The sequence below is a fragment of the Cetorhinus maximus genome, chromosome 4 (genome assembly GCF_964194155.1).
Source record: "Cetorhinus maximus chromosome 4, sCetMax3.hap1.1, whole genome shotgun sequence".
Classification (NCBI taxonomy): Eukaryota; Metazoa; Chordata; class Chondrichthyes; order Lamniformes; family Cetorhinidae; genus Cetorhinus; species Cetorhinus maximus.
The window spans coordinates 73011693-73035842 of NC_135882.1; the positions used below are offsets into that span (position 1 = coordinate 73011693).

A 24150-nucleotide genomic window follows, 5' to 3' on the forward strand; every position below is an offset into this window, starting at 1 on the left:
AGCGCCAACCTCACCATCAGCACAGGACCGGTCCCGGTCATTGCTGGCCAGCTGGATGGCTCTGTTTTCAAATTCTGTGAGAACTTTGATCTCTGGCATCCCCCCACCTGTCTGCGAGCTTTCCCTCCTGTTGTGAGCCAGTTTGTCCTGCATGGATAGAGATGGGGAGAGTGTATCAGGACGCCTGCCGGGCCAGATGATGAGCATGCCTGGCCTGTGTGGGTGGTGAGTGTCCCATGGATGGGATGAGGACAGTGACAGTATGTGTGAGAGAGTGAATGGTGATGTCCCTTGCACTGGCCGTGAGTGAGGGCCCTGTGGGTGTGTGATGGGTTGTGTGAGTTGGGAGTAATGAATAGAGTGATTTACCCTGGCAGAGTGGAGGAGATCATTCATCCTTTTGCGGCACTGAGCGGCAGTCCTCTTCTGAAAGGCGTTGGAGCTGACCACCACTGCCACCGCATCCCAAGCTGGGTTGGTGACATTGCTACCCATCCTGCGGCTAGAGCGGGGGTTGACCACATCCCGTCGGGGCTCCCGGCATCCAGCAGTCGCTTGAGGGGCCCATTGTTGAAGCATGGGGCTGCAGTCTTTTTGCCTTTGCTGGCCATGTCTCCCAGGCAGAGGTGATGAGCTGATGGTGATGAGTGCTTTGCTGACGGCTGCCTTTTAGAGATGGCGGCCAGCATGATGCAACAGCGGGGTGATGGCAGGCGGGCAAATGAGACCCACCCACCATGGAAACGGCGTGTGTTGCAGGAGTGAATATATAATAAGGCAGGCTTGGTAAGATACGGCGTGAAAACCTGCCATTTTCATCAGCGGATGGGTCTCCATTTTAACCGCTCGCCACAGCACTTCATGCAATTCTGGATAAATTCAGCCCTAATATTTGGAATAATCCAGGAACAAAATAATAAAGGCAAAAACACTGGAATTGTTCAAAATGCAATGATGGGAAAGTTAATGTACTAGTGGGGATCAGCTCCATTTGGTAAATTGCCTTTTCATATCTCTACTTTGCAACTGAAGCAGTCCATGTCCAAATGCAGCAAGACCTGGACAATATCCAGGCTTGGGCTGAAAAGTGGCAAGTAATATTCGCGCCGCACAAGTTCCAGGCACTGACCATTTCCAACAAGGGAGAATCTAACCATCACCCCTTGATGTTCAATGGCATTACCATCCCTGTATCCCCCACTATCAACATCCTGGGAGTTGCCATTGACCAGAAACTGAACTGGACTAGCCATATAAATACTGTGGCTACAGGAGCAGGTTAAAGGCTAGGAATCCTGTGACGAGTAACTCACCTCCTGACTCCCCAAAGCCTGTCCACCATCTACAAGGTGCAAGTCAGGAGTGTGATGGAACACTCTCCACTTGCCTGGATGAATGAAGCTCCCACAACACTCAAGAAGCTTGACACCATCCAGGACAAAGCAGTCTGATTGATTGGCACCACATCCACAAACATTCATTCCCTCCCCCACCGATGCACAGTGGCAGCAGTGTGTACCATCTACAAGATACATTGCAGGAATTCACCAAGACTCCTTAGGCAGCACCTTCCAAACCCATGACCACTACCACCTAGAAGGACAAGGGGAGCAGATAGATGGTAATACCACCACCTGGAAGTTCCCCTCCAAGTCACTCACCATCCTGACTTGGAAATATATCGCCGTTCCTTCACTGTTGCTGGGTCAAAGTCCAGGAACTCCCTCCCTAACAGTACTGTGGGTGTACCTACATCAAACGGACTGCAGCGGTTCAAGAAGGCAGCTCACCGCCACCTTCTCAAGGGCAACTAGGGATGGGCAAGAAATGCTGGCCCAGCCAGTGAAGCCCACATCCCGTGAATGAATTAAAAAAAAGTTTGCAGCAACAATTTCCCCCCTTCGGGGGGGACGTGTCGGGGCGGGCGTGGGCAGATGGGCTTCCGATTGGTGACCCCGGTTGGGGGCACACTGCCTTTTTATGTGGGTGGGCCAATTATGGCCCTCCGAGGGTGACATCCGCCAGGAAGCGCTATGCGCTCCCTGTGCAGGCTGGGGGTGGGGGCATGGATTCCCTGAGCTGGGAGTGCGCTGTATCGCGCATGCGCGCGGAAGAGTGCACAGCTCTCCATGAGGCAAAGTGCTGCCTCGGAGATCGGCTCACATTTTAAACTTTAGATAAAGCTGAGAAAAAAATTTCCCTGCCATGTCCCCTCATGTGACACTGTCACATGAGTTGGGACATGTCCAAAACTTTTATTTTAAAATAACGTGAGATTTTTAAATCCTCATGAAATCTCATCCAGCCCGTGGATGAGGTTTCATGCTTTTTCAGAAGCCTGCCAGGGCTCCCGGCCTGCCCACCAACCTTAAGATTGGACAGGCAGGTCCATTAATGACTTCAACTACTTTGTTAATGGCCTTAATAGGCCGTTGACTGATGGGCAGGCGCGCAGCCAGCCAAACTGAAAATCTGAATGACACGCCGTGACATCGGGACGCACGCCCAACATCACCCCGCCTCATTTTATGCGTCGGCGAGCGGGCCCTGCCCCCGCTCACCAACCAGAAGATACAGCCCTTGGTTTTTTTTCTCTAGGGGCTGTTTCTAAAACATGTAAGAACGTCATTATTGCAATCCCTTGTTCAAAACAAAATCCTGACTGTATATCTAATATTGTATCTGTTACTGCCCTTTGGTATGAACCACTTCATAAGTGGCTAAAGTTCACTCACTAAATAACATGGAGAATGCAAGGCTGAGAGTCAGCTCATTTTCTGGAATGAACTCTGAGTCAAACTGTTGACCTAAAATGTTTACATTTTTCATGTGTATTTACTGCAAACTACTGAATTAATTAAAATTATGAACACTTTGAGTTTGAAGACTCCTGTTCCTTTTAATAAATTAGATCCTTATTCATAGTGCATGATAAATTAACCAGTGCAGCCTATGCTACTGCTTGATCGCAGCAAAAATTTCAAAATAAGGACTCAAGTGGAGCATAAATACTGGCATGGACTGGTTGGGCTGAATGGCCTGTTTTTGTGCTATATATCCTATTTAATCCTAAGTAATATATTTAGTACAATTACTTATGCTGTATTTCAGGGTAAGTATTAATTATAAGGTTTAGGCAGATTGGCTGACTGTTTCTAACCCTCTGGAGATGAGCTAGGAGGTGGGTGGGTGGTAAAATGGCGACAGAAGGTCTCTAGAGGGAAGCCTGGTAAAATTTTAGCCATGATCTATAGCTTTTGGGTTCTGAATGAGGACAAAACATCACATAAACATTTTCAAAAATTGTGCGTGCAGTGAGGCTTACCCAGGGTTTCTTTTTGGTTCCGCAGGCAGCTTTAAGTGCCTTGAAACAGCTGTCTGAACAAGGACTCGACCCAGTGGAGGGTGCAATCAAGGTAGAAAATGGGTCCATTGAAATGTAAGTACAGATTGGTATGCATTAAGAGTACACTGGAACTCTTTTGTAATTATTTTTCTTTGCTTTGGTAAACAGATAGTAAACAGATGATACCAATGCAGGAGACAGAACAAATAATAAATAGCTATTAGCTAATAGCTGGTTAGAGAAGGATTTAGGAACTGAGTAAATGGGTGGTAGATGCAACTCAATGTGGATAAGTGTAAAATAATTGTTATGGGAGCAAGAAACCAAGTGAGTAGCCCTCAAATATTAGTGTTAGTGATATGAGGTGTCAAAAGGCTAATTTGTTCATTTGACTTCTTTGCCCATCAGTTTATTGGAGATCTTAACCCATTTAAAATGGCAGATAAATGAATGGTATACAAAGTTATTTAGTGTCCCTCCATAATATCCTCAGCAGTGACTTGTCAACCGATATGTGTCAAATGGAACTTTGATGCAGAATTACCAATCATGAGATCTAAGGACTAAAATGTATAAAACTGTCAAAATTACTTGTAAAGTAAAAAAGATGTCAGCCTTAGCTGGCTGGCATAACTCTCATCTCTGTGCCAAGAAATCACCTAATCAAGCCCTATTTCAGTATAATGGGCCATTACTTCTAAGATCCAGGGCATCGCAATGGGGGGATACCCCAAAGATGCATTGGGGAAGCCCCCCTCAGAAGTTCACAGGTAAGGTTTGCAATTGCCTGGAAGTGCAAACTTCCCCTGGGCAATTGCCCTGCACTGGGTACCATCTGAAAATGTGATTTAAATCATAAACTTCGGATGGTTCGGACAGGGTTACACCAATAGTTACCCGGATAAGAATTAAAACCACTTCTAACTTCTGGGTAGCTATTGCACACACCCACACCGACGCCCCACAGGACTCCCCCTAGCCCCCCAATGCCCCAGGGATCTCCCCCCACCCCCAATGGATTACACCCCCCTCCTGATAGGAATTCCCACACCCATGGGATTCCCTCCACCCCTTTGGGGACTCTTTACCCACCTCCTGCCAGCCCCGACTCTCACCCCTCTCCCCCTACCAGGCCCAACTCTTACCCACATCCCCCCCAAGGCCTGACATGACTTTCCCCCCTAATCCCGATCCGACCCGACCCCCGCCTTGGTCCAACCTGACCGATGCCCCCAATCCTACGAGGCCCAACCTGACCCCCTCCCAAAATCCCCCCTCCCCATATCCTGATCATTTACCTTATATATTTACCTTCTCCCTGGCCTGTCAAGGACCTTTGAACTTAGCTGGACCTTTAACTTACCTGGTTTGCAGCAGCTAGTCCCATGAAAAAGGGGGGCATGAAATCCTTGCTCCAACAGGGCTGCACTCGGTGCTAGGCCCTGGGGATGCGCTGCACTGCCTGGACCTCACCCGGTCTGAGTCAGAAGGTCGAACGACAGGATGGAAAAAAAAAATTCAGGTAAAAAACTAGGAACGGAGTGGCAACCCGACTCTGATTGCCACTCCGAAAAATTTCAGGCCAAATATTTGATATGATACTTCAGTGCAGCACTGAGAAAATGCTACATTGTTTGAGGTGCCATCTCTTTTGGATGAATTGTTAAGTCAAGGCTCCCATTTGCTTTTTGTGACATACTTAAAAGATCTTATAGCACCAACGTCAGAAGAGCACTGGAGTTCTCCTTGCCAACATTTAACCTTTAACAAATGCCATAAAAAAGAGATTTTCTTGTTATCTATCTCATTGGTGTTTGGAGGACCTTGCTTTGCACAAATAGGCTGCCACATTTACCAGTACCATAATAATTACTGCACTTAATTGACATGAAAGGTGTGGCTTTCACTATGGCTGTGAAAGGTGCTATATAAATGCAAATGTTTCTTTTTTTTAAAAAAGGGACAAATAAACTTGCATTAAAAGAGAGATTAGGGTACAAATTTAAAAGGCATTAGGCACTGCTCAGACCTCAACTGAAATCCTGTGTGCTCTTTTGAAAAGGTTACGTAGGCTTGTTTTCTCTAGAAAAGAAACCTTGAGATGATTTACTTGATGTTTTAGAAATGACAAAGAAATTGACAAAACTAATCCAAACAAATTGTTTGGTTATGATGACAGGTTCAAATACCAGGGGAATAAATTAAAAGTTAGGATCCTAAAATGATGGGATGAGTATTTAATGCAGTCACAAAGTTAATTTTACCCTATTTTAGAGGTGTTAACATCTTTAAAACAAAGGGATGGCATCTTCACTAATGGAGAGAGGAATTTCAGAAATATACATTATGCTTTCATCGTTCGTTTGTTTTCACCATAGCCCTAGTGGTGCATTCACATCATCTTGCTTCCTCTCTGACTTCCTGCAACCATTCCTCAGTCCATGTCGCAATGTTATCCACCCATCTGCTTTTCCTTCTTCCTCTTCTGTTTTTATCCTCAATTTCTCCTTCAGTTGTTGTCAGGGCAAGGCTGTTGGGTCTTTGTTTCCAATGTCCATACTTAGCTATCTTTCTCTCTCTAACTGTACTTTGCAACCTTTTTGATTCCTGAACTTCTGCTCTTGATCCAACCCACTCATTTGCCTTTCTGTCCATCTAGTGGATTCTTTCGTTTACGAGCTTTATTGTCCAAAAAAGTTCTTGGGGGTAATTTTAACTTAACCCACCCAACAGAAAACGAGGGCTGGGTTTTACCACCCCCACTGGGTTCTTTTCAGCCGGGGGGGGGCACAAAAAAGACGAGAGGTGGCAAGCCCACCATCTTCCCTGCCCACTCCCGATCTGTCCCCCATAACACAGGTAGGTAGGCGGGCGCCAAAATTGGCAGCGCGCCTGCCATTTTTAAATAGCCAAACAACAGTCAATTTAGTTTATTACCAGAATCTCAGAATTACTAGTGTAGAAGGAGGTCATTCGGCCCATCATGTCTGCACCGATTCTCCAAATGAGCAATGCACTTAGTGCCATTCTCCTGCCTTCTACCCGTAACCTGCACATTGTTCCTTTTCAGATAATAGTCTAATTGAATGCTTCAATTGAACCTGCCTCCATCACACTCTCAGGCAGTACATTCCAGACCTTAACCAGGTGCTGCATGAAAAAGTTTTTCCTCATGTCACTTTTGTTTCTTTTGCCAATTATTCTAATTCTGTGCCCTCTTCTTCTTGATCTTTTCACGAGTGGAAACAGCTTCTTCTTCTCTACTCTGTCCTGACCTCTCATGATTTGAATACCTCTATCAAATCTCCTCTCAGCCTTCTTTTCTCCAAAGAAAACAGCCCTAAATTCATCTGTCTTAATAACTGAAGTTCCTCATTCCTGGAAACACTCTCATGAATCTTTTCTGCATTCTCTCTGATGCCTTTACATCTTCCCAAAAGTGCAGCACCCAGAACTGGATGAAATACTCTAGCTGATGCTGAACTAGTGTCTCCTACAAGTACAACATAACCTCCTTGCTGTTGTACTCTATGCCCCTGTTTATAAAGCCCAGGATGCTATATATGCTTTATTAACCATTCTCTCATCCTATCCCGCCACCATCAATGACTTATGCAATTCACACTGTTACGATCCCAGCTGGTGTTAATACTGGACAAGTCAGATCCCAGAATGAAATGTTATTTTTTTTAAACCGTGGAGGTCAGTAACTGAACACATTGACAAGAGTCTCCCAGTATACCTTTAACACAAAGAATGAAACATTTATTAAACAAAAAAAAATGAACTATATTACACTAGATAAAAAAAGGTTGGAAAGTTTTCAATAGTTACCAGAAAATGATTCAAACTCACACTATTCCTTTTATCCCAGCAACCCTTACAGACACAAAACCCCAGTGAAGATTTACCACTGCCTCAACACCAAGGTTTCTTGGCGCTTCTGATGTGCCTTCCTTTTTCCTTAACTGAGGTTTCACCCACCGCTCCCCCATGGTGGTTGACAAGGCCCTCAACTCTGCCCAACCCATCTCCTGCACCTCTCCCCTTCCCATCCCTCCCAGAACCATGATAGGGTCCCTCTTGTCCTCACTTTTCACCCCACCAGCCTCCACATTCAAAGGATCATCCTCCGCCATTTCTGCCAACTCCAGCATGATGCCACCACCAAACACGTCTTTCCCATAGTCAACATTCTGTAGGGACCGTGCTCTCTGTGACACCCTGGTGCACTCCTCCATCACCCGTAACTCCTCAACCCCTCCCACAGCACCTTCCCATACAATCGCAGAAGGTGCAACACCTGCCCCTGTACCTCCTCTCTCCTCACTGTCCAAGGCCCCAAACACTCCTTTCAGGCGAAGCAGCGCTTCACTTGCACCTCCTTCAATTTGGTCTACTGTATTCGCTGCTCCCAATGCGGGCTCCTCTACACTGGAGAGACTAAACACAGACTGGGTGACTGCTTTGTGGAGCACCTTTGCTCAGTCCGCAAGCATAACCCAGGCCTTCCTGTCACTTGCCATTTCAACACACCATCTTGCTTGCATGCCCACATGTCCATCCTTGGCCTGCTGCAATGTTCCAGTGAAGCCCAGCACGAACTGGAGGAAGAGCACCTCATCTTCCAATTAGGTATATTATGGCCTTCCAGACTTAATATTGAATTCAACAACTTCAGACCATGAACTCTCCTCCATCTTGACCCCCTATTATAATCCAATTTTTATTTACTTATTTTAAATTAATTTTTTAAATTCTATTTTATTCTATTCTTTCAAGTATTTTTTCTTTTTTATCCTTTTCCCCCAGCCCCCCTCCCCCCACAGGGCCATCTGTCACTTGTTTCTATGTTATGCTTTCACAGAACGCTGCCCCTTGTTCTGCTATTTACACCTTCTGCTTTCTTTACCTTTATGCCACTATTAGCACACTGCTGCTACTGTGTGTCGATGGTGGAGGGAGTAAATGTCTGTGGATGGGATGCCAATCAAGTGGGCTGCTTTGTCCTGGATGGTGTCAAGCTTCTTGAGTGTTTTGGGAGCTGCACTCATCCAGGCAAGTGGGGAGTATTCCATCACACTTCTGACTTGCGCCTTGTAGATGGTGAACAGGTTTTGGGGAATCAGGAGGTGAGTTACTTGTCGCAGGATTCCTAGCCTCTGAGCTGCTCTTGTAGCCACAGTATTTACATGGCTAGTCCAGTTCAGTTTCTGGTCAATGGTAACCCCCAGGATGTTGATAGTGGGGGATTCAGTGATGGTAATGCCATTGAACATCAAGGGACAATGGTTGGATTCTCCCTCGTTGGAGATGGTCATTGCCTGACACTTGTGTGGTGTGAATGTTACTTGCCACTTGTCAGCCCAAGTCTGGATATTGTCCAGGTCCTGCTGCATTTGGACATAGACTTCTTCAATATCTGAGGAGTCGCGAATGGTGCTAACGTCATGCAATCATCAGCGAACATCCCCAGTTCTGACCTTATGATGGAAGGAAGGTCATTGATGAAGCAGCTGAAGATGGTTGGGTCGAGGAAACTACCCTCAAGAACTCCTGCAGTGATGACCTGGAGCTGAGATGACTGATCTCCAGCAACCACAACCATCTTCCTTTCTGCTAGGTTTTCCCCCTGATTCCCATTGACTCCAGTTTTGCTAGGGCTCCCTGATGCCACACTCTGTCAAATGTGGCCTTGATGTCAAAAGCAGTCACTCTCACCTTGGGAGTTCAGCTCTTTTGTCCATGTTTGAACCAAGGCTGTAATGAGGTCAGGAGCTGAGTGGCCCTGGCGGAACCCAAACTGGGCATCAGTGAGCTTGATAGCTCTGTTGATGACCCCTTCCATTACTTTACTGATGATGGAGAGTAAACTGATGGGGCGGTAATTGGCCGGGTGGGATTTGTCCTGCTTTTTGTGTACAAGACATACCTGGGCAATTTTCCACATAGCTGGGTAGGTGCCAGAGTTGTAGCTGTAATGGAACAGCTTGGCTAGGGGCACGGCAAGTTCTGGAGCACAAGTCTTCAGCGTTATTGCCGGAATATTGTCAGGGCCCATAGCCTTTGCAGTATCCAGTACCTTCAGCCGTTTCTTGATATCACGTGGGGTGAATCGAATTGGCTGAAGACTGGCATCAGAGAAACTGGGGACCTCCGGAGGAGGCCGAGATGGACCATCCACTTGGCACTTCTGGCTGAAGATTGTGCAAATGCTTCAGCCTTGTCTTTTGCGCTGATGTGCTGGGCTCCTCCGTCATTGAGGATGGGGATATTTGTGGAGCCTCCTCCTCCAGTGAATTGTTTAATTGTCCACTGCCATTCACGACTGGATGTGGCAGGGCTGTAGAACTTAGATCTGATCCATTGGTTGTGGGATCACTTAGCCCTATCTATCACTTGCTGCTTATGCTGTTTGGCATGCAAGTATTCCTGTGTTATAGCTTCACCAGGTTGACATCACTTTTTTAGGTATGCCTGATGCTGCTCCTGGCATGCCCTCCTGTACTCTTCATTGAACCAGGGTTAATCCCCTGGCTTGATGGTAATGGTAGAGTGGGGATATGCTGGGCCATGAGGCTTCAGATTGTGTTTAAGTACAACTCTGCTGCTTCTGATGGCCCACAGTGCCTCATGGATGCCCAGTCTTGAGTTCCTAGATCTGTTCGAAATTTAGCACGGTGGTAGTGCCACACAACAGGATGGAGGGTATCCTCAATGTGAAGGTGGGACTTCATCTCCACAATGACTGTGCGGTGGTCCCTCCTACCGATCCTGTTATGGACAGATGTATCTGCGGCAGGCAGGTTGATGAGGATGAGGTCAAGTATGTTTTTCCCTCTTGTTGGTTCCCTCACCACCTGTCACAGACCCAGTCTAGCAGCTATGTCATTTAGGACTCGGTCTGCTCGGTCAGTAGTGGTGCTACTGAGCCACGCTTGGTGATGGACATTGAAGTTCCCCACCCAGAGTACATTCTGCGCCCTTGCCACCCTCAGTGCTTCCTCCAAGTGATGTTCAACATGAAGGAGCATTGATTCATCAGCTGAGGGAGGGCAGTCCATGGTAATCAGCAGGAGGTTTCCTTGCCCATGTTTGACCTGATGCCTTGAGACTTCATGGGGTCTGGAGTCGATGTTGAGAACTCCCAGGGCAACTCCCTCCCGACTGTATACCGCTGGGCCGCCACTTGTGCTGGGCCTGTCCTGCCGGTGGGATACCCTGGGATGGTGATGGTGGTGTCTGAGACATTATCTGTAAGGTATGATTCCGTGAGGATGACTGTGTCAGGCTGTTGCTTGACTAGTCTGCGAGACAGCTCTCCTGATTTTGGCACTGCCCCCACAAGGCAAAGGAGGACTTTGCACGGTTGACAGGGCTGTGATTGCCGTGGTCGCTTCCGGTGCCTAGGTTGATGCCAGATGGTCCGTCAGGTTTCATTCCTTTTTTGTGACTTTGTAGCAACTGAGTGGCTTGCTAGGCCATTTCAGAGGGCATTTAAGAGTCACATGTAGGCCAGACCAGGTAAGGGTGACAGATTTCCTTCCCTGAAGTGAACCAGATGGGTTTTTACAACAATCGGCAATGGTTTCATGGTCATCATCAGACTTTTAATTTCAGATTTTTATCTGCTGTGGTGGGATTTGAACCCAGGTACCTGGATCATTACCCTGGGTCCCTGGATTACTAATCCAGAAAAAATGCCACTACGCCATCGTCTCCCAAACTTACAGTTGCTTAAAAGGCGGGAAGGAAAGGGATAACGTCCTTTGGAGGAGTGTCAGGTGCGCATCAGAGGCAGGTTTCTTGGCAACGTAAATCCAGGATGCAACTGTGCCCTCCGATCCCTGCCAATGGTGGGACGTGTTTCCCGCCGTCAAACATCTGGAACTTAATTTTCATAAATTTGCATCTCGTTATTGTGGCCACACACCAAAATCATCCCCCTTCATCAAATTTAAATCCCACGTCGGCATAACTTAAAAACAGCATGATTTACAACTGCCTTTAAAAGGCATGCACCTGGTGACCTGAACTTCGAGGGGAACTCAGAGGTGAGCGTACACAACTTAGTGCAGTGCTCACGAGGATCCCCCATGGGAATTCAGCAAAGAGGCGCTGTGGATTCTAAAGTGGGGTGGGGGTGGCGGGGGGCGACGGTGAGGTCACAAACAAGTCTCCAAAGCGGCTTCTTCCCGGGTGGCTTTCAATGCAGTTCTGGGGCAAGGGCTCCAATGCGAGAGGGTGGTCAAGGCAGCATAGACTGAAGGAAGTACACAAGGACATTGGGGGTGGATTGGGAGTGAGGTGGCATGGGTGGTGGGGGGAAGAAATCAGCCAGGCACTTGGAAAAGCATTTCAAGATTGAGCATTCCGAGACTGTTCAACATCAGCTCCATCGACATGCTTGCAGTCTGGCTTCTGAAACAATTATGCCCACTCAAGCAACACAAATTCCTGATAGTGCCACTGATTGCTCCTGAACTTTTAACTCCTCGGGACTGCAGAGCAATTGGGAAACTGGGCAAGTTAGAGGATCCCCTTGCGAGAGGTGGGCATGGAACAGTCACTGAGGGAGGCGCTCAGAACCCTTTGCTTTGAGCAGTAACCCTCATGGTCCAAGCTAACCACGAGCCTTGAAGTGCAGGTTAGGATAATACCTGCGCCTGAGCTGAGAGCACAGGATGCAGTCGAGTGGCCGAAGCTGTTGCCTCTCGGTTATGTGGTGTGGGGCGGAGGTGGGTGGGGTTTTGGTCAGGCATCAAGCGAACTAAGCACTGGCCATCCAAGTGGTGGACAGAACTCTCCTGCATGTGTGAGGGGGCCTTGAGACACAACCGGAGTCAGAGACTTAACCAAGAGAGACCCTGACCCTCGCATCTCTCTCTTTCGCAGTAAGGAGACCATCAGGAACATGGAGCCTGGTGATCTCGCTGTCTGCCTCATGGTCTATAGGCAGGATAGAAGAAGGAGAAGAATGTGACGGAGGCGCCTGGCTCGGAACAGGGAGGAACACAACCCTCAAGGTCAAGGGGCAGCAGGTTCTCCTCCACACATAAAGGAAGATCCACAGAGAGTCGTTGTTCCGTCATTTGTAGATGTCTCACTAGACCCAGGGTATATAGACAGCGCTTGTCTTACCTGCAGATGAGCAATAACCAGTGTCGCCAAAGACTGCGATTGTCAAGGGAACTGATTATTCACATATGCCATGTTCTGCAGGATTTAGCACCTCGGGGACTCGGAGGGCATCCACTCCCAGTGGCATTGAAAGTGGCTGCCGCGCTCAATTTCTACAGCCATGGCTCCTACCAGGGTTCCACTGGTGACTTTTGTGGGATCTCTCAAGCCTCCACCACAAATGTATCCAGAGGTCACAAACGCCATCTTCGCCAAGGCACACAACTTTGTCAATTTTGACCACAATCAGGTGAACTAGGAAGCAAGAGCACTCGGATTTGCTGAGATTTACGTTTTCCAAAGGTGAAGGTTGCCATCGATTGCATTCATGTGGCTCCAAGATCTCTACAGCAACAAGCAGTCCAGTATGTGGACTGCAAGGGCTTCCACTAGCTCAATGTTCAGCTGGTTTGCGACCATAACAAACGGATCATGTAGCCTGCGCATGATATCCTAGGGAGCGTCCACAACTCATACATCCTCAGCAGGTCTCAAATCCTTGACATCTTCCAGACTCCACACAGGATGCAGGGTTGTTTCCTCGGGGACAAGGGCTACCCACAGAGAATGTGGCTGATGACACCTGTGCGGTGGCCTGTGACTCCAGCTGGAAGAAGATACAATGAGGCTCAAGCCGCAACCCGAACATTGGTGAAGCAAACCATGGGAACCCTGAAAATGAGGTTCCAGTGCCTCAACAGATCTGGCAGAACACTGCAGTACACACCCAGAGGATGTCACGCATCATCATGTCTTGTTGCACGCTGCACAACCTAGCGATGCAAAGGGCGGAGGTCCTGGATGATGAGGAGATGGAGGAGTTGCACATCTCCTCTGATGAGGAGAAAGTGGAAGGGACAGGAGGGTGATGAGGTCCTGGAAGCCCAGGATGCAGGCGACGAGGTTATTGGTCTGGCCAGACGTGCACGTGAGGCCCTAATGGCTACAAGATTCCATGAGGAGGATGACGAGATGCAGCGAGGAATCTCCTGAGAGCACAAGCTAGCAACTGGGAGAATCTGGTACTGTTCTGGCTGAGGTCATCGCACTCATGCTCTGTGCAGAGTTTCATGCAGATCTTGCTGGAATACAGCGGGAACATGGACTTCAAAAGTACTTAATCCTTTTGCATGAATAATTACCTGTCCCTTCGGCATTACACCTTCAGCTGGTCAGAATACAGACAAGAAGCGGGGGCAGACCCACCTCAAAAGTGCTCAGAGCACACATAACATCATGTGAGCCAACAGTGCTAGGGCACGATATTCTTGCAGGGACCAAGGTTTCACTTCTGAATGACACGAACACACCTCATCATAACAAGGAGTCATAGACAAGGAGACATGATTGTGAGTGTATTTACAATGGTGAAAATTACATACAGATGATTAACACCTGAGCTCACGTTGTGCAACTGCATCTTCTTGACTTTCCTAATCCTTACGCTACTTCTTGGTGCATCCCCGACATCACAATGGAACTGGAGGTGGCCTGCTGACTGCTGCATCCTGTTGTCTGTGATGATCTTGGTGGGCGTCTTCTGGAGGGCCAAGACCTGAAGGGCCCCAGCCTGTCCTGCTGAGTGGCAGTGCCACCTTCCTCCTGCAGAGCTGGAGCTGCTGGGGGCACAGGAATAGGGGATTCGGATGGGCTGGTCACTCCCGGAGTCACCTGGGTGGATGGCCCCATGGTGTGCACCTGCAGATCCTCTTTCCAATGGGTGCCTGAGGGCCCCTGCTTGACTCCTTGAGAGGAAGGGGCAGCTGGAGTGAGCTCGATATGCCCCACCCCCTTCTCGTGTAGACACTGATGGATGCCAGCAAGTACCTCAGCGATGGAGTGCAGCTCCTGTTGCAGTGCAGGACCGATGTACTGGACCAAAGTCTCCATGACGGCTGCCACCCTACCAGTGTTGACCTCAACCTGAATGCGGACGGACTCCCCCATCATACCTTGCAATCTGAGGACTGCAGCGGACATCCCTTTTCGATGTTCCCGAGCTTGTCTTTGCAGCTCCAGCAACTGAGGTAGAATCGAGTCCAGAGGCTCCTCATCTGTCTCGGACTGAGCAGATTCCTGGCCTCCAGCTGTCCTCCGAGTGCTGGCACCCTGGGATTTCCCTCCCTCTGCCTGGATTGGATCAGACGTTGCGCTGTGCTCACCAGATTGTCACCCTGAGGCTACTCAAGAACTAGGTCCCACCAAGGTGTGTGTCTCTGCACTGGTGGAGGGTGTGGGTGAGTGCTGTGATGAGTCTTCAATTAGGGTGTCATCAGATTCCTCTTCTGAGTTGTCTTCTGGACAGGATGAGGACATGATCCGTGGGGTAGGTGAAGGTGTGTGTGAGAGTGAGTTGAGGGCCTGGCCTGGATGCTTCCTGGATGTGCCTGCGAAAGAAAGGAGATCATTAGTGCATGGCAGGGGTATGTGGGACAGGAGATATCACTCACAGTATGGTTGTCTGATGGATGTTATAGTGCAGGATCCTCACTCGGTTGACCGTCGCCAACCTCACCGTCAGCACAGAAACAGTGCACATCTTTGCCAGCAGGTGGATGGCTCTATTCTCAAGTTGGTCAGGACCTTCAGCTGAGGCATACCATCCCCCGGTCTTAGACCTCTCCCTGATTTTATGAGCCAGTTTGTCCTGCATGAAGACAGATGGAGAGAGTGTAAGCAGGATGCCTGCCAGGCCAGATGAGAAGGATGCCTGGCATGTGTGGGTGGTGAGTGGTACCATGGACAGGATGAGGACATGATCCATGGGGTGGGTGAAGGTGTGTGTGAGAGAGTGAATGGCGATGTCCCTTGAACTGGCAGTGAGTGAGATCCCTATGAACGTGTGATGGTTTTGTGTGTGACCATAAGACCATAAAGACCGTAAGACATAGGAGCAGAAGTAGGCCATTCAACCCATTGAGTCTGCTCTGCCATTCAGTGAGATCATGGCAGATCTGATAAGCCTCATCTCCACTTTCCTGCCTTTTCCCCATAACCCTCAATTCCCTTACTGATTAAAAATCTGCCTACCTCCACCTTGAATATACTTAACGACCCTGCCTCTAAGCCCTCTGTGGTAAAGAATTCCACAAATTCACTATTCTCTGAGAGAAGAAATTCCTCCTCATCTCTGTTTTAAATGGGCGCCCCCTTACTCTGAGATTATGCCCTCTGGTCCTAGACTCTACCACAAGGGGAAACAACCTCTCAGCATCTACCCTGTCAAACCACCTAAGAATCTTATATGTTTCAATAAGGTGGCCTCTCATTCGTCTAAACTCCAATGAGTACAGGCCCAACCTACTCAACTGGCCCTCATAAGAAAATCCCTCCATCCCCGGGATCAACCTAGTGAACCTTCTCTGGACTGCCTCCAATGCCAGTATATCTTTCCTTAGATAAGGGGACCAAAACTGTTCACAGTGCTCTTGGTGTGGTCTAACTAGTGCATTGTATAGTTTTAGCAAGACTTCCCTATTTTTATACTCCATTCCCTTTGAAATAAAGGCCAACATTCCATTTGCCTTCCCTATTACCTGTTGAACTTGTATGTTAGCTTTTTGGGATTCCTGCATAAGGACTCCCAATTCCCACTGTGCTGCAGCCTTCTGCAGTCTTTCTCCATTTAAATACTATTCACCTCCTCTATTCTCCCTGCCAAACTGCATGACCTCACATTTTCCCACATTATATTCCATCTGCCAAGTTTTGCCCGCTCAATCTGTCTACATCCCTCTGTAGACTCCTTGTGTCATCCTCACCACTTGCCTTCACACCTATTTTTGTGTCATCTGCAAACTTGGTGATAGTACATTCACTTCCCTCAGCTAAGTCATTAATATATATTGTAAATAATTGTGGCCCCAGCACTGATCCCTAGCACTCCACTAGTTACAGGCTGCCAACCCAAAAATGCACCCCTTATCTCAACTCTCTGTCTTCTATTTGTTAGCCAATCCTTTATCCATGTTAATATATTGTCCCCAACACCATGGGCTCTTAACTTATTAAGTAGCCTTATGTGTGGTATCTTATCAAATGCCTTTTGGAAATCCAAATATATTATGTCTACTGGTTCCCTTTTATCTATCCTGCTTGTTACCTCCTCAAAGAATCCCAATAAGTTTGTTAGGCATGATCCTTCAGGAAGCCGTGCTGACTCTGCTTGATTAGATTATGTATTCCTAAATGCTTTGCTATTGCATCCTTTATAATAGACTCCAACATTTTCCCAATGACAGATGTTAAGCCAACTGGCCTATAGTTACCTGTTTTTTTGTCTCCCTCCCTTTTTGAATAAGGGTGTTACATTGGCCATTCTCCAATCCTCTGGGCTTTTCCAGAATCTAAGGATTCTTGGAAGATCACTACCAGTGCATCCACTATCTCTGTAACTACTTCCTTTAAAATCTTAGGATGCAACCCATCAGGTCCAGGGGACTTAACAGCTTTTAGCCCCACTAGTTTCCCTAGTACTTTTTCTCTAGTGATTGTTATTGCACTTATTTCCTTACCACCCCACCTGCTTTTGCCCCTTGTTTATTTAGTATTTTTAGAATGCTATTAGTATCTTCTATCTTGAAGTCTGAAGCAAAGTATTTATTAAACTCCTCTGCCATTTCCTAGTTCACTTTGGCCTCTCTCTTCCTTTTTATATATTTAAAGAAGCTCATACTGTCCGTTTTTATAATACTTGCTAGTTTACCCTGAAAGTTTATTTTCTCTCTCTTTATTATTTTTTTGGTCATGTTTTGTTGATTTTTAAGTCTTTCCCAATCCTCTGGCTTACCACTAATCTTTGCCACATTGTATGCCTTTTCTTTCAATTTGATACTGTTCTTTGGTTAACCATGGTTGGTCTATCCCCTTCCTTGAATCCTTCTTCCTCCCTGGGATATATCTTTGTTGTGAGTCATGAATTATTTTCTTAAACGTCTGCCATTGTTCATCAACCATCTTTTCTGTTAACCTGCTTTCCCAGTCCACTCCAGCCAACTCTTCCCTCATTCCATTGTAATTACCCTTATTTATGTTGAGCACAGTTGTTTCCGACCCAAGTTTCTCACTCAAGCTGAAAGCTAAATTCTACCATATTATGGTCACTGTTTCCTAGGGGATCCTTTACTCTGAGGTCATTTATTAAACCTGCCTCATTGCACATTACCAGGTCCAAAATAGCCTGATCCCTGGTTGGATTCACAGCATAGCGTTCTAAGAAACTGTCTATGAATTCTTGCTCATGTCTACCTCTGCCAATTTGATTTTCCAAATCTACATGAAGATTAAAGTGACCCATGATTAATATACCACCTTTTTTACATGCCCTCATTATCTCCTGATTTATTCTCTGTCCTACAGTATAGCTACTGTCAGGGAGCCTATAGAGGAATCCCGCCACTGTCTTCTTCTCCTTGTTATTTCTTACCTCCACCCATATGGATTCTACATCTTCTGATCCAAGATCTTTTCTTGCTATCATACTTATTCCATCTTGTACTAACAAAGCTACCCCACCACCCTTTCCTTCGTGCCTGTCCTTTCGAAAAGTCACATACCCCTGAATATTTAGTTCCCAGCTTTGGTCTCCTTGTAACCATGCCTCTGTAATTGCTGTAAGATCATACCCATTAACCATTATTTGTGCCGTTGATTCATTTGTTTTGTTCTGAATACTATGTGCATTTAATTAAAGAGCCATTAATTTTGCCTTTTTATCATTTTTTCCCTTTTTGACTCTATTTGCTGCTGTTTTTTATGCTTGTACACTCTGTCCCTTCCTGTCACACTCTGGGTATCATTACCTAAATAGCTGCCCCGCAAAGCTGTCATATCCTTTTGCTTTGTAATCCTACGTATCCCCTCTCCAGAACCCTCCCCCCTCTATTTAGTTTAAAGCCCTCTCTCCATCCCTAGTTATTCGGTTCGCCAGGACCCTGGTCTCAGCATGGTTCATGCTGAGTGAAACCCATCCCATCGGAACAGCTCCCTTCTACCCCAGTACCGGTGCCAGTGCCCATTGAACTGAAACCCATTCCTCCCACACAAATCTCTGAGCCATGCACTTAACTCCTTCACTTTATCACCCTATGCCAGTTTGCCTGTGGCTCAGGTAGCAATCACGAGATTATTACCTTGGAGGTTCTGCTTTTTAATTTAGCTCCTAACAGTTAAAACTCTTTCAGAAGAACCCCCTTTCTAGTCCCATCAATGTCGTTGATATTAACGTGGATGGCAACAACTGGATCCCTCCCCTCCTGTTCCAAGTTCCTCTCCAGCCCTGAGGAAATGACCTTAACCCTGGCACCAGGCAGGCAACATAGCCTTCGGGACTCACGCTCACAGCTGCAGAGAACAGTATCCATCCCCCTAATTATACTGTCCCCTACCACTACTACATTCCCATTTCCTTCCCCCACTTGAATGGCTTCCTGTACCATGGTGCCATGGTCAGTTCACTCATCCTCCCTGCTCTCATCTACACAGCTTGCAAGAACCTTGTAACTGTTGGACAGTTGCAGGGGCTGAGGCTCCTTGAACGCTACTCCCCTGGGTCCCTATACCTGCCTCACCTGCAGTCACACCCTCCTGTCCCTGATCACAAACCAAATTTGAATGACCTAATCTGAGGGGTATGACCGCCTCCTGGAACAAAGTATCCAGGTAACTTTCCCCCTCCCTGATGTGGTGCAATGTCTGCAGCTCGGACTCCAGCTCCTTATATCGGATCCAAAGTTCCTCGAGCTGCAAACACTTACTACAGATGTGTTCGTTCTGGATCACCTTAGTGCCCAGCAGCACCCACATGCTGCAACAGCAACACCTCAACCATCCTGCCATTGCTATCTTATCCAATTTATTAATTAATTACTCTAGTACACTACTCTTTAGACTTTATTATAAGTCTAAAGAGTGGTGCACTAGAGTAATTAATTAATTATAATTATTTTTATACACACCAGCATTGATCTTTTACTTAACAAGCTATCTTTAAGAAAATGAGAAAAAAAGACTCAAGATCTAAACACAAACTAAAAGCCTTACTTCACTTTAAAGACTAGAAATTCTCACCAATCAGCTGTTCTCCACGCTTTTTTCCCTCTCACGTTCATTAATGGTCTCACACTCTTCCCTCATTCTCTCACTGTTAAAGACCCCATCCTCTCACACTCTCTTACTGTAAATGACCATGCTGTTTCTATCATACTCTCTCACTGTAAATGGCCCTTCTGTTTCTTTCACACTGTCACCCTGTAAATGGTCCCACTGTTTCTCTCACTCCCATTCCCCGTAAATGACGGCACTGTTTCTCTCATACTCTCACTGTAAATGACCACGCTGTTTCTCTCACACTCTCATCCTGTAAATGGCCCCACTGTTTCTCACACACTCATTCCCTGTAAATGATTGCACTGTTTCTCTCACACTCTCACTGTAAATGACCACGCTGTTTCTCTCACACTCTCTCACTGTAAATGACCACACTATTTCTCTCAAACTCTCACCCTGTAAATGGCCACGCTGTTTCTCTCACACTCTCATCCTGTGTGAGTTGAGAGTGATGAGAAGGATGACTTACCCTGGCGGAATGGAGGAGATCATTCACCCTCTTCCTGCACTGAGTGGCTGTCCTTTTTTGTAGGGCATTGGCGCTCACCACCACTGCCACTGCCTCCCATGCTGGATTTGTCACCTTGGATGAGGTTCTTCGCCAGGAGTGGGTATAGAGGACTTCACGATGGGCCTCCACTGCATCTAATAGGTGCTCGAGAGGCATCGTTGAATTTGGGGGCAGCATATTTCCCCCCTTTGCAAGCTATGACTTTCCATTGGCATTCAATCCCTTAGAGAGTGCTAGCTCTGTACAGGTGTGGCCTTTAAACATGGTGTCTGGATTACAAGAGGCCTGAGGTGACGGTGGGACGGGCAAATCCGAGGCCAGCGATCTGGCATGAAACCTGTGCCTCTCAATTTTTTCAACAAAGTGATGCACGACATGGTGGAAAAAGCCACCAATACTGTTGACGGGTCAAACGCTGATTTCCCCACCTGTTTTTGGACTTTGCTGATTTTGCGGAAAATCCCACCCTATGTTTAATGTGTGTGGGATCCCGTCTCCTTTCCCTCAACTCCACCCCTAATCAGTCTATTTTAAATGATTCTTTATTGCTGTTTCAACATTACCAGTAATGCTTTTCTCCTTACTTGGGTTTAATTGTATCCATTCTCATCAGTAACAATCCATATTGTTCAGCCGTTTTTACACTGTGATGTCAGCATTCCATTTATATTGTAAATGTTCCTGAAAAATTCTGCTTGTTTCTAAAACACTGGAAGTTTACCGGAGAACATTAGCTTTGAGTTTGGAGATGGTCCTCATGTGTGACTTTTAAGACCCTTGAATTTCTCCTTCTGTGGGCTATCACCACTGGGCCCTTTCCTGCATTTCTCAGTGTTCCAGGTAAGCCTCTTGATATAGTCTTTGTGACACACATGGATATCTGCTGTCTTGAGCAAGAAATCTCCTATTATTACAATCTCTTGGTGACTTGCACACTGCAGAGGGAATTAAATACCCCTCGTCCAGGGCGGGGTGGGGGCCTGTATAATGGGGTGGAAAGGTGCAGGGTGAAGAGCCCATTACCTAACTGACTTCCCCCATTTAAGATAAGTTCGGGGCAGGGAAGGTTGATGTCAGCCTTCCCACCTGTAGGCCAATGAAGAATTGCATTTAGTGGCCACTGAAAGGTCATTTAAGGGCCTCATCTTGCCACTGCTGGTATTCTACCAGGTATAACCTAGTAGCCTCCCTGCAGGCTCAGGGTGGGGGTTGCCCTTTTCATTGTACAACCTATGCACCACAGAGGCCCCTGCCTGCAGCAAGGGCTACTTCCACTGAAAGACTCCCACCACCCAATCCCAACCTACCACCCCACACCCTCCCCGAGGTCTGCCTGACTGGCCCTGGGGAGGCCGCCCCACCCGCCTCTCCTCCAGGACCTGCATCAATGCTGCTGCTCCAGGTCCCTGCAATCCCAGCAGCCGCTTCAGCTCTCAGTGGCACTGCTGAGACTGAAGAGCTGCCGGCCAGCTGATTGGCTGGCAGCTCTTGGAGGCCAGCTTTTCACCTTTAGAGTCGCAGAAACCTGACGGCAGGCAGTTAATCCTGTTGGGGCTCCCAGAAATGGCTGTGGCTGGGTTGCCATTGGCTTTCCAGCCATTAAATTCAGGTCTGCATTTCTGTCCAAACTATCTCCTGAATCTCTAGCTCCCTTCTGTGACCTTATCTCTGTCCATTTTATTGAACCGTGCCTGGATTCTTTTAGTTACTGTAATCTCTTGGGCTGCTTCTCAGGCTTCCTCACTTTATTTGCTACCAAACGAAATCTATTCAGTGTCCCGGTTACTTTGGTTTTTGTCAACACTTGCCTCCATTCTATGGCAAACCTTTCCCTGATTGTATCATTCTCCAACTGATCCCTCATGATTTTGCCTGGAGGCCTGATGCTATCCCAGTCATTTAGTTGATTTGTGATCAAGTCTAGGACTATCCACTCATCCTCAATAATACCCTTACTATTATCTGCACTTGTAAGGTCTAGAATTTTCTCTATGAAGCTAGAAAGACAGAGCTTACAATAATGTATAGCGCCTTTTACAACCCTTAGAGTTCCCATAGTGCTTTACAGCTATAAGTACTTTTGAAGTGTAGTCACTGTTGCTATGTAGGATAATATGGCAGCTATTTTGCACACAGCAAGATCCCAACAGCATTGGGAAAAGTAGTCAGATAGTCTGTTTTACAGTTGCTGTCTGAGGGATAGATATTGGTCAGGGCACCAGGAGAACACCACCCCTCCTCCCCCACTCTTCCTGGAATAATGCCATGGAATTTTTTTATATGCCCACTTGAGACGGTGTGCCATATGAAAGGTGGCACCTCCAACAGTGTAGACAACAGCACCCCCATGCCAAAGTGTCCCTTATTTTTTTCCCTGAGAGTTGGTAGCCTGAGCCCATTTCAGTTCACAACAATTCACCGTGTAAAAAAAAATGTTTCCTCATCTCACCTCTGGTTCTTTTGCTAATCACTTTAAATCTGTATTTTCTGGTCACCAACCCTTCATTAAAAACAGTTTAGGAACATGGGGTAAAATTTTTAGCTCAGCGAGCGGGTGCAAGCCAGACACCCGTTGATGTCGGGCGAGCGTCCCAACATCAACATGCAGTCGTGCGATATTTCGTTCCGTGGGCGTGTGCCGAAGTTGGCAACCTTACAGCAGCCAAAACACCAAGCGTCCTTTGCACTCTTTGGGAAACCTCATCCATGGGCGGGATGAGATTTCCTAAAGCAAATAAAAATTAAATTAAAATTTTAAAACTTAATAATAACATGTCCCTGCTCACGTGATAGAGTGACATGAGGGGACATGTTTCATTACATTTTTATTTTCTTTATTTTTTTTTATAACATTTCATCTCCCTGAGGCAGCTCTGTGCCTCAGGGAGCTTATGAAGCGCTCACTCGCGTGCATGCGCGAAGGCCGCACTCGCCCGGTTCACGCTCCCACCCCCGCCCACACAGGCAGTGCTGAGCGCTGCTGCTCCCAGTTCACGCTGGGCAGGCCTTAATTGGCCCGCCAACATGAAATTGCCTTCTGGCCCCGATCGCGGGCGGCGCCCACCCCCGCTGAGCCTGCCTAACGGGGGGGAAATTCTGCCCATAGGAACAGTAGTTAGCCATTTAGTTTCTCGAACCTGTTCTGCAGCTTCTATCAAAACTATTGTGATTTTGAATTCTCCATCAATCTCCTCTTAACCTTCCCTGTCCTAAGGAGAACAACTCCAGTTTCTCCTGTCTTCCACATCCCTTAAAGATGTTATGAAAATGTAAGTTATAGTTAGGAAAGCTAGCAGGAAAGTTTGCATTAAACACTCCACTTTGTAACAAACAGATGGCTGTGCCAGAATCTGCATTCTCAAAATTGTCCAAATGTCAGGCCAACTCTCCCTGGCTAGGTTGGTTCCCATTGTTGTCATAAAGATAGTTGGTTTGTTATTTGTGTAGCTCGGACCTTCCAGTGGAAAGATATACCTGTTTGACAGTGTGTTGAAAGCCAACATGAAGAAATGCAACATTGACATCAACTCCTAGGAGACCATCGCCTTGGGTCAAACCTGATGGTGTATGTGGGAAGGATTCCAGTATTTTGAGACTCAACGACAATAAAATGAAGAGGAAAAGTGAGAGCAGCGAAAAGAACATGCCATGATCTGAACTGATAATACATGATCAGACATCCAACATGACAACAAATGCTCTACATGCCATAAAGTCTGCAGATCCTGAATCAGCCTCATCAGCCATCTTTGGACTCATGAAAGACAATCATCCTAGCTCATGATGGATAGCTGATAATAACATTTGCTTATCTTATCTGCACCTTTATGGGGTCAAATCACCGAGTGAGACTTGAACCCACAACTTTCTGGCACAGAGGCAAGCGTGGAACTGAACGAGCTAATGCTAGATCCCCTTCTTCAAGTGACTCCATCAACAGACAATTTATGAAATTCGTTATTCTCTTATTATCTGCAAATATTCCACATAAAAACACCTCGTAACT

At 46.9% G+C, this 24150-nt stretch overlaps 1 protein-coding gene across 3 annotated transcripts in view; it reads left to right on the top strand.

Annotated features, from left to right (window-relative positions):
- Positions 1-24150, top strand: part of stau2 (staufen double-stranded RNA binding protein 2) — a 500403-nt gene that overhangs the window by 469281 nt on the left and 6972 nt on the right. For all 3 annotated transcript variants that reach the window (XM_078540321.1, XM_078540322.1, XM_078540323.1), the window contains one exon: positions 3351-3439. In XM_078540321.1, the coding sequence (XP_078396447.1) occupies positions 3351-3439 (89 nt within the window). The remainder of the gene's footprint in view (positions 1-3350; positions 3440-24150) is intronic.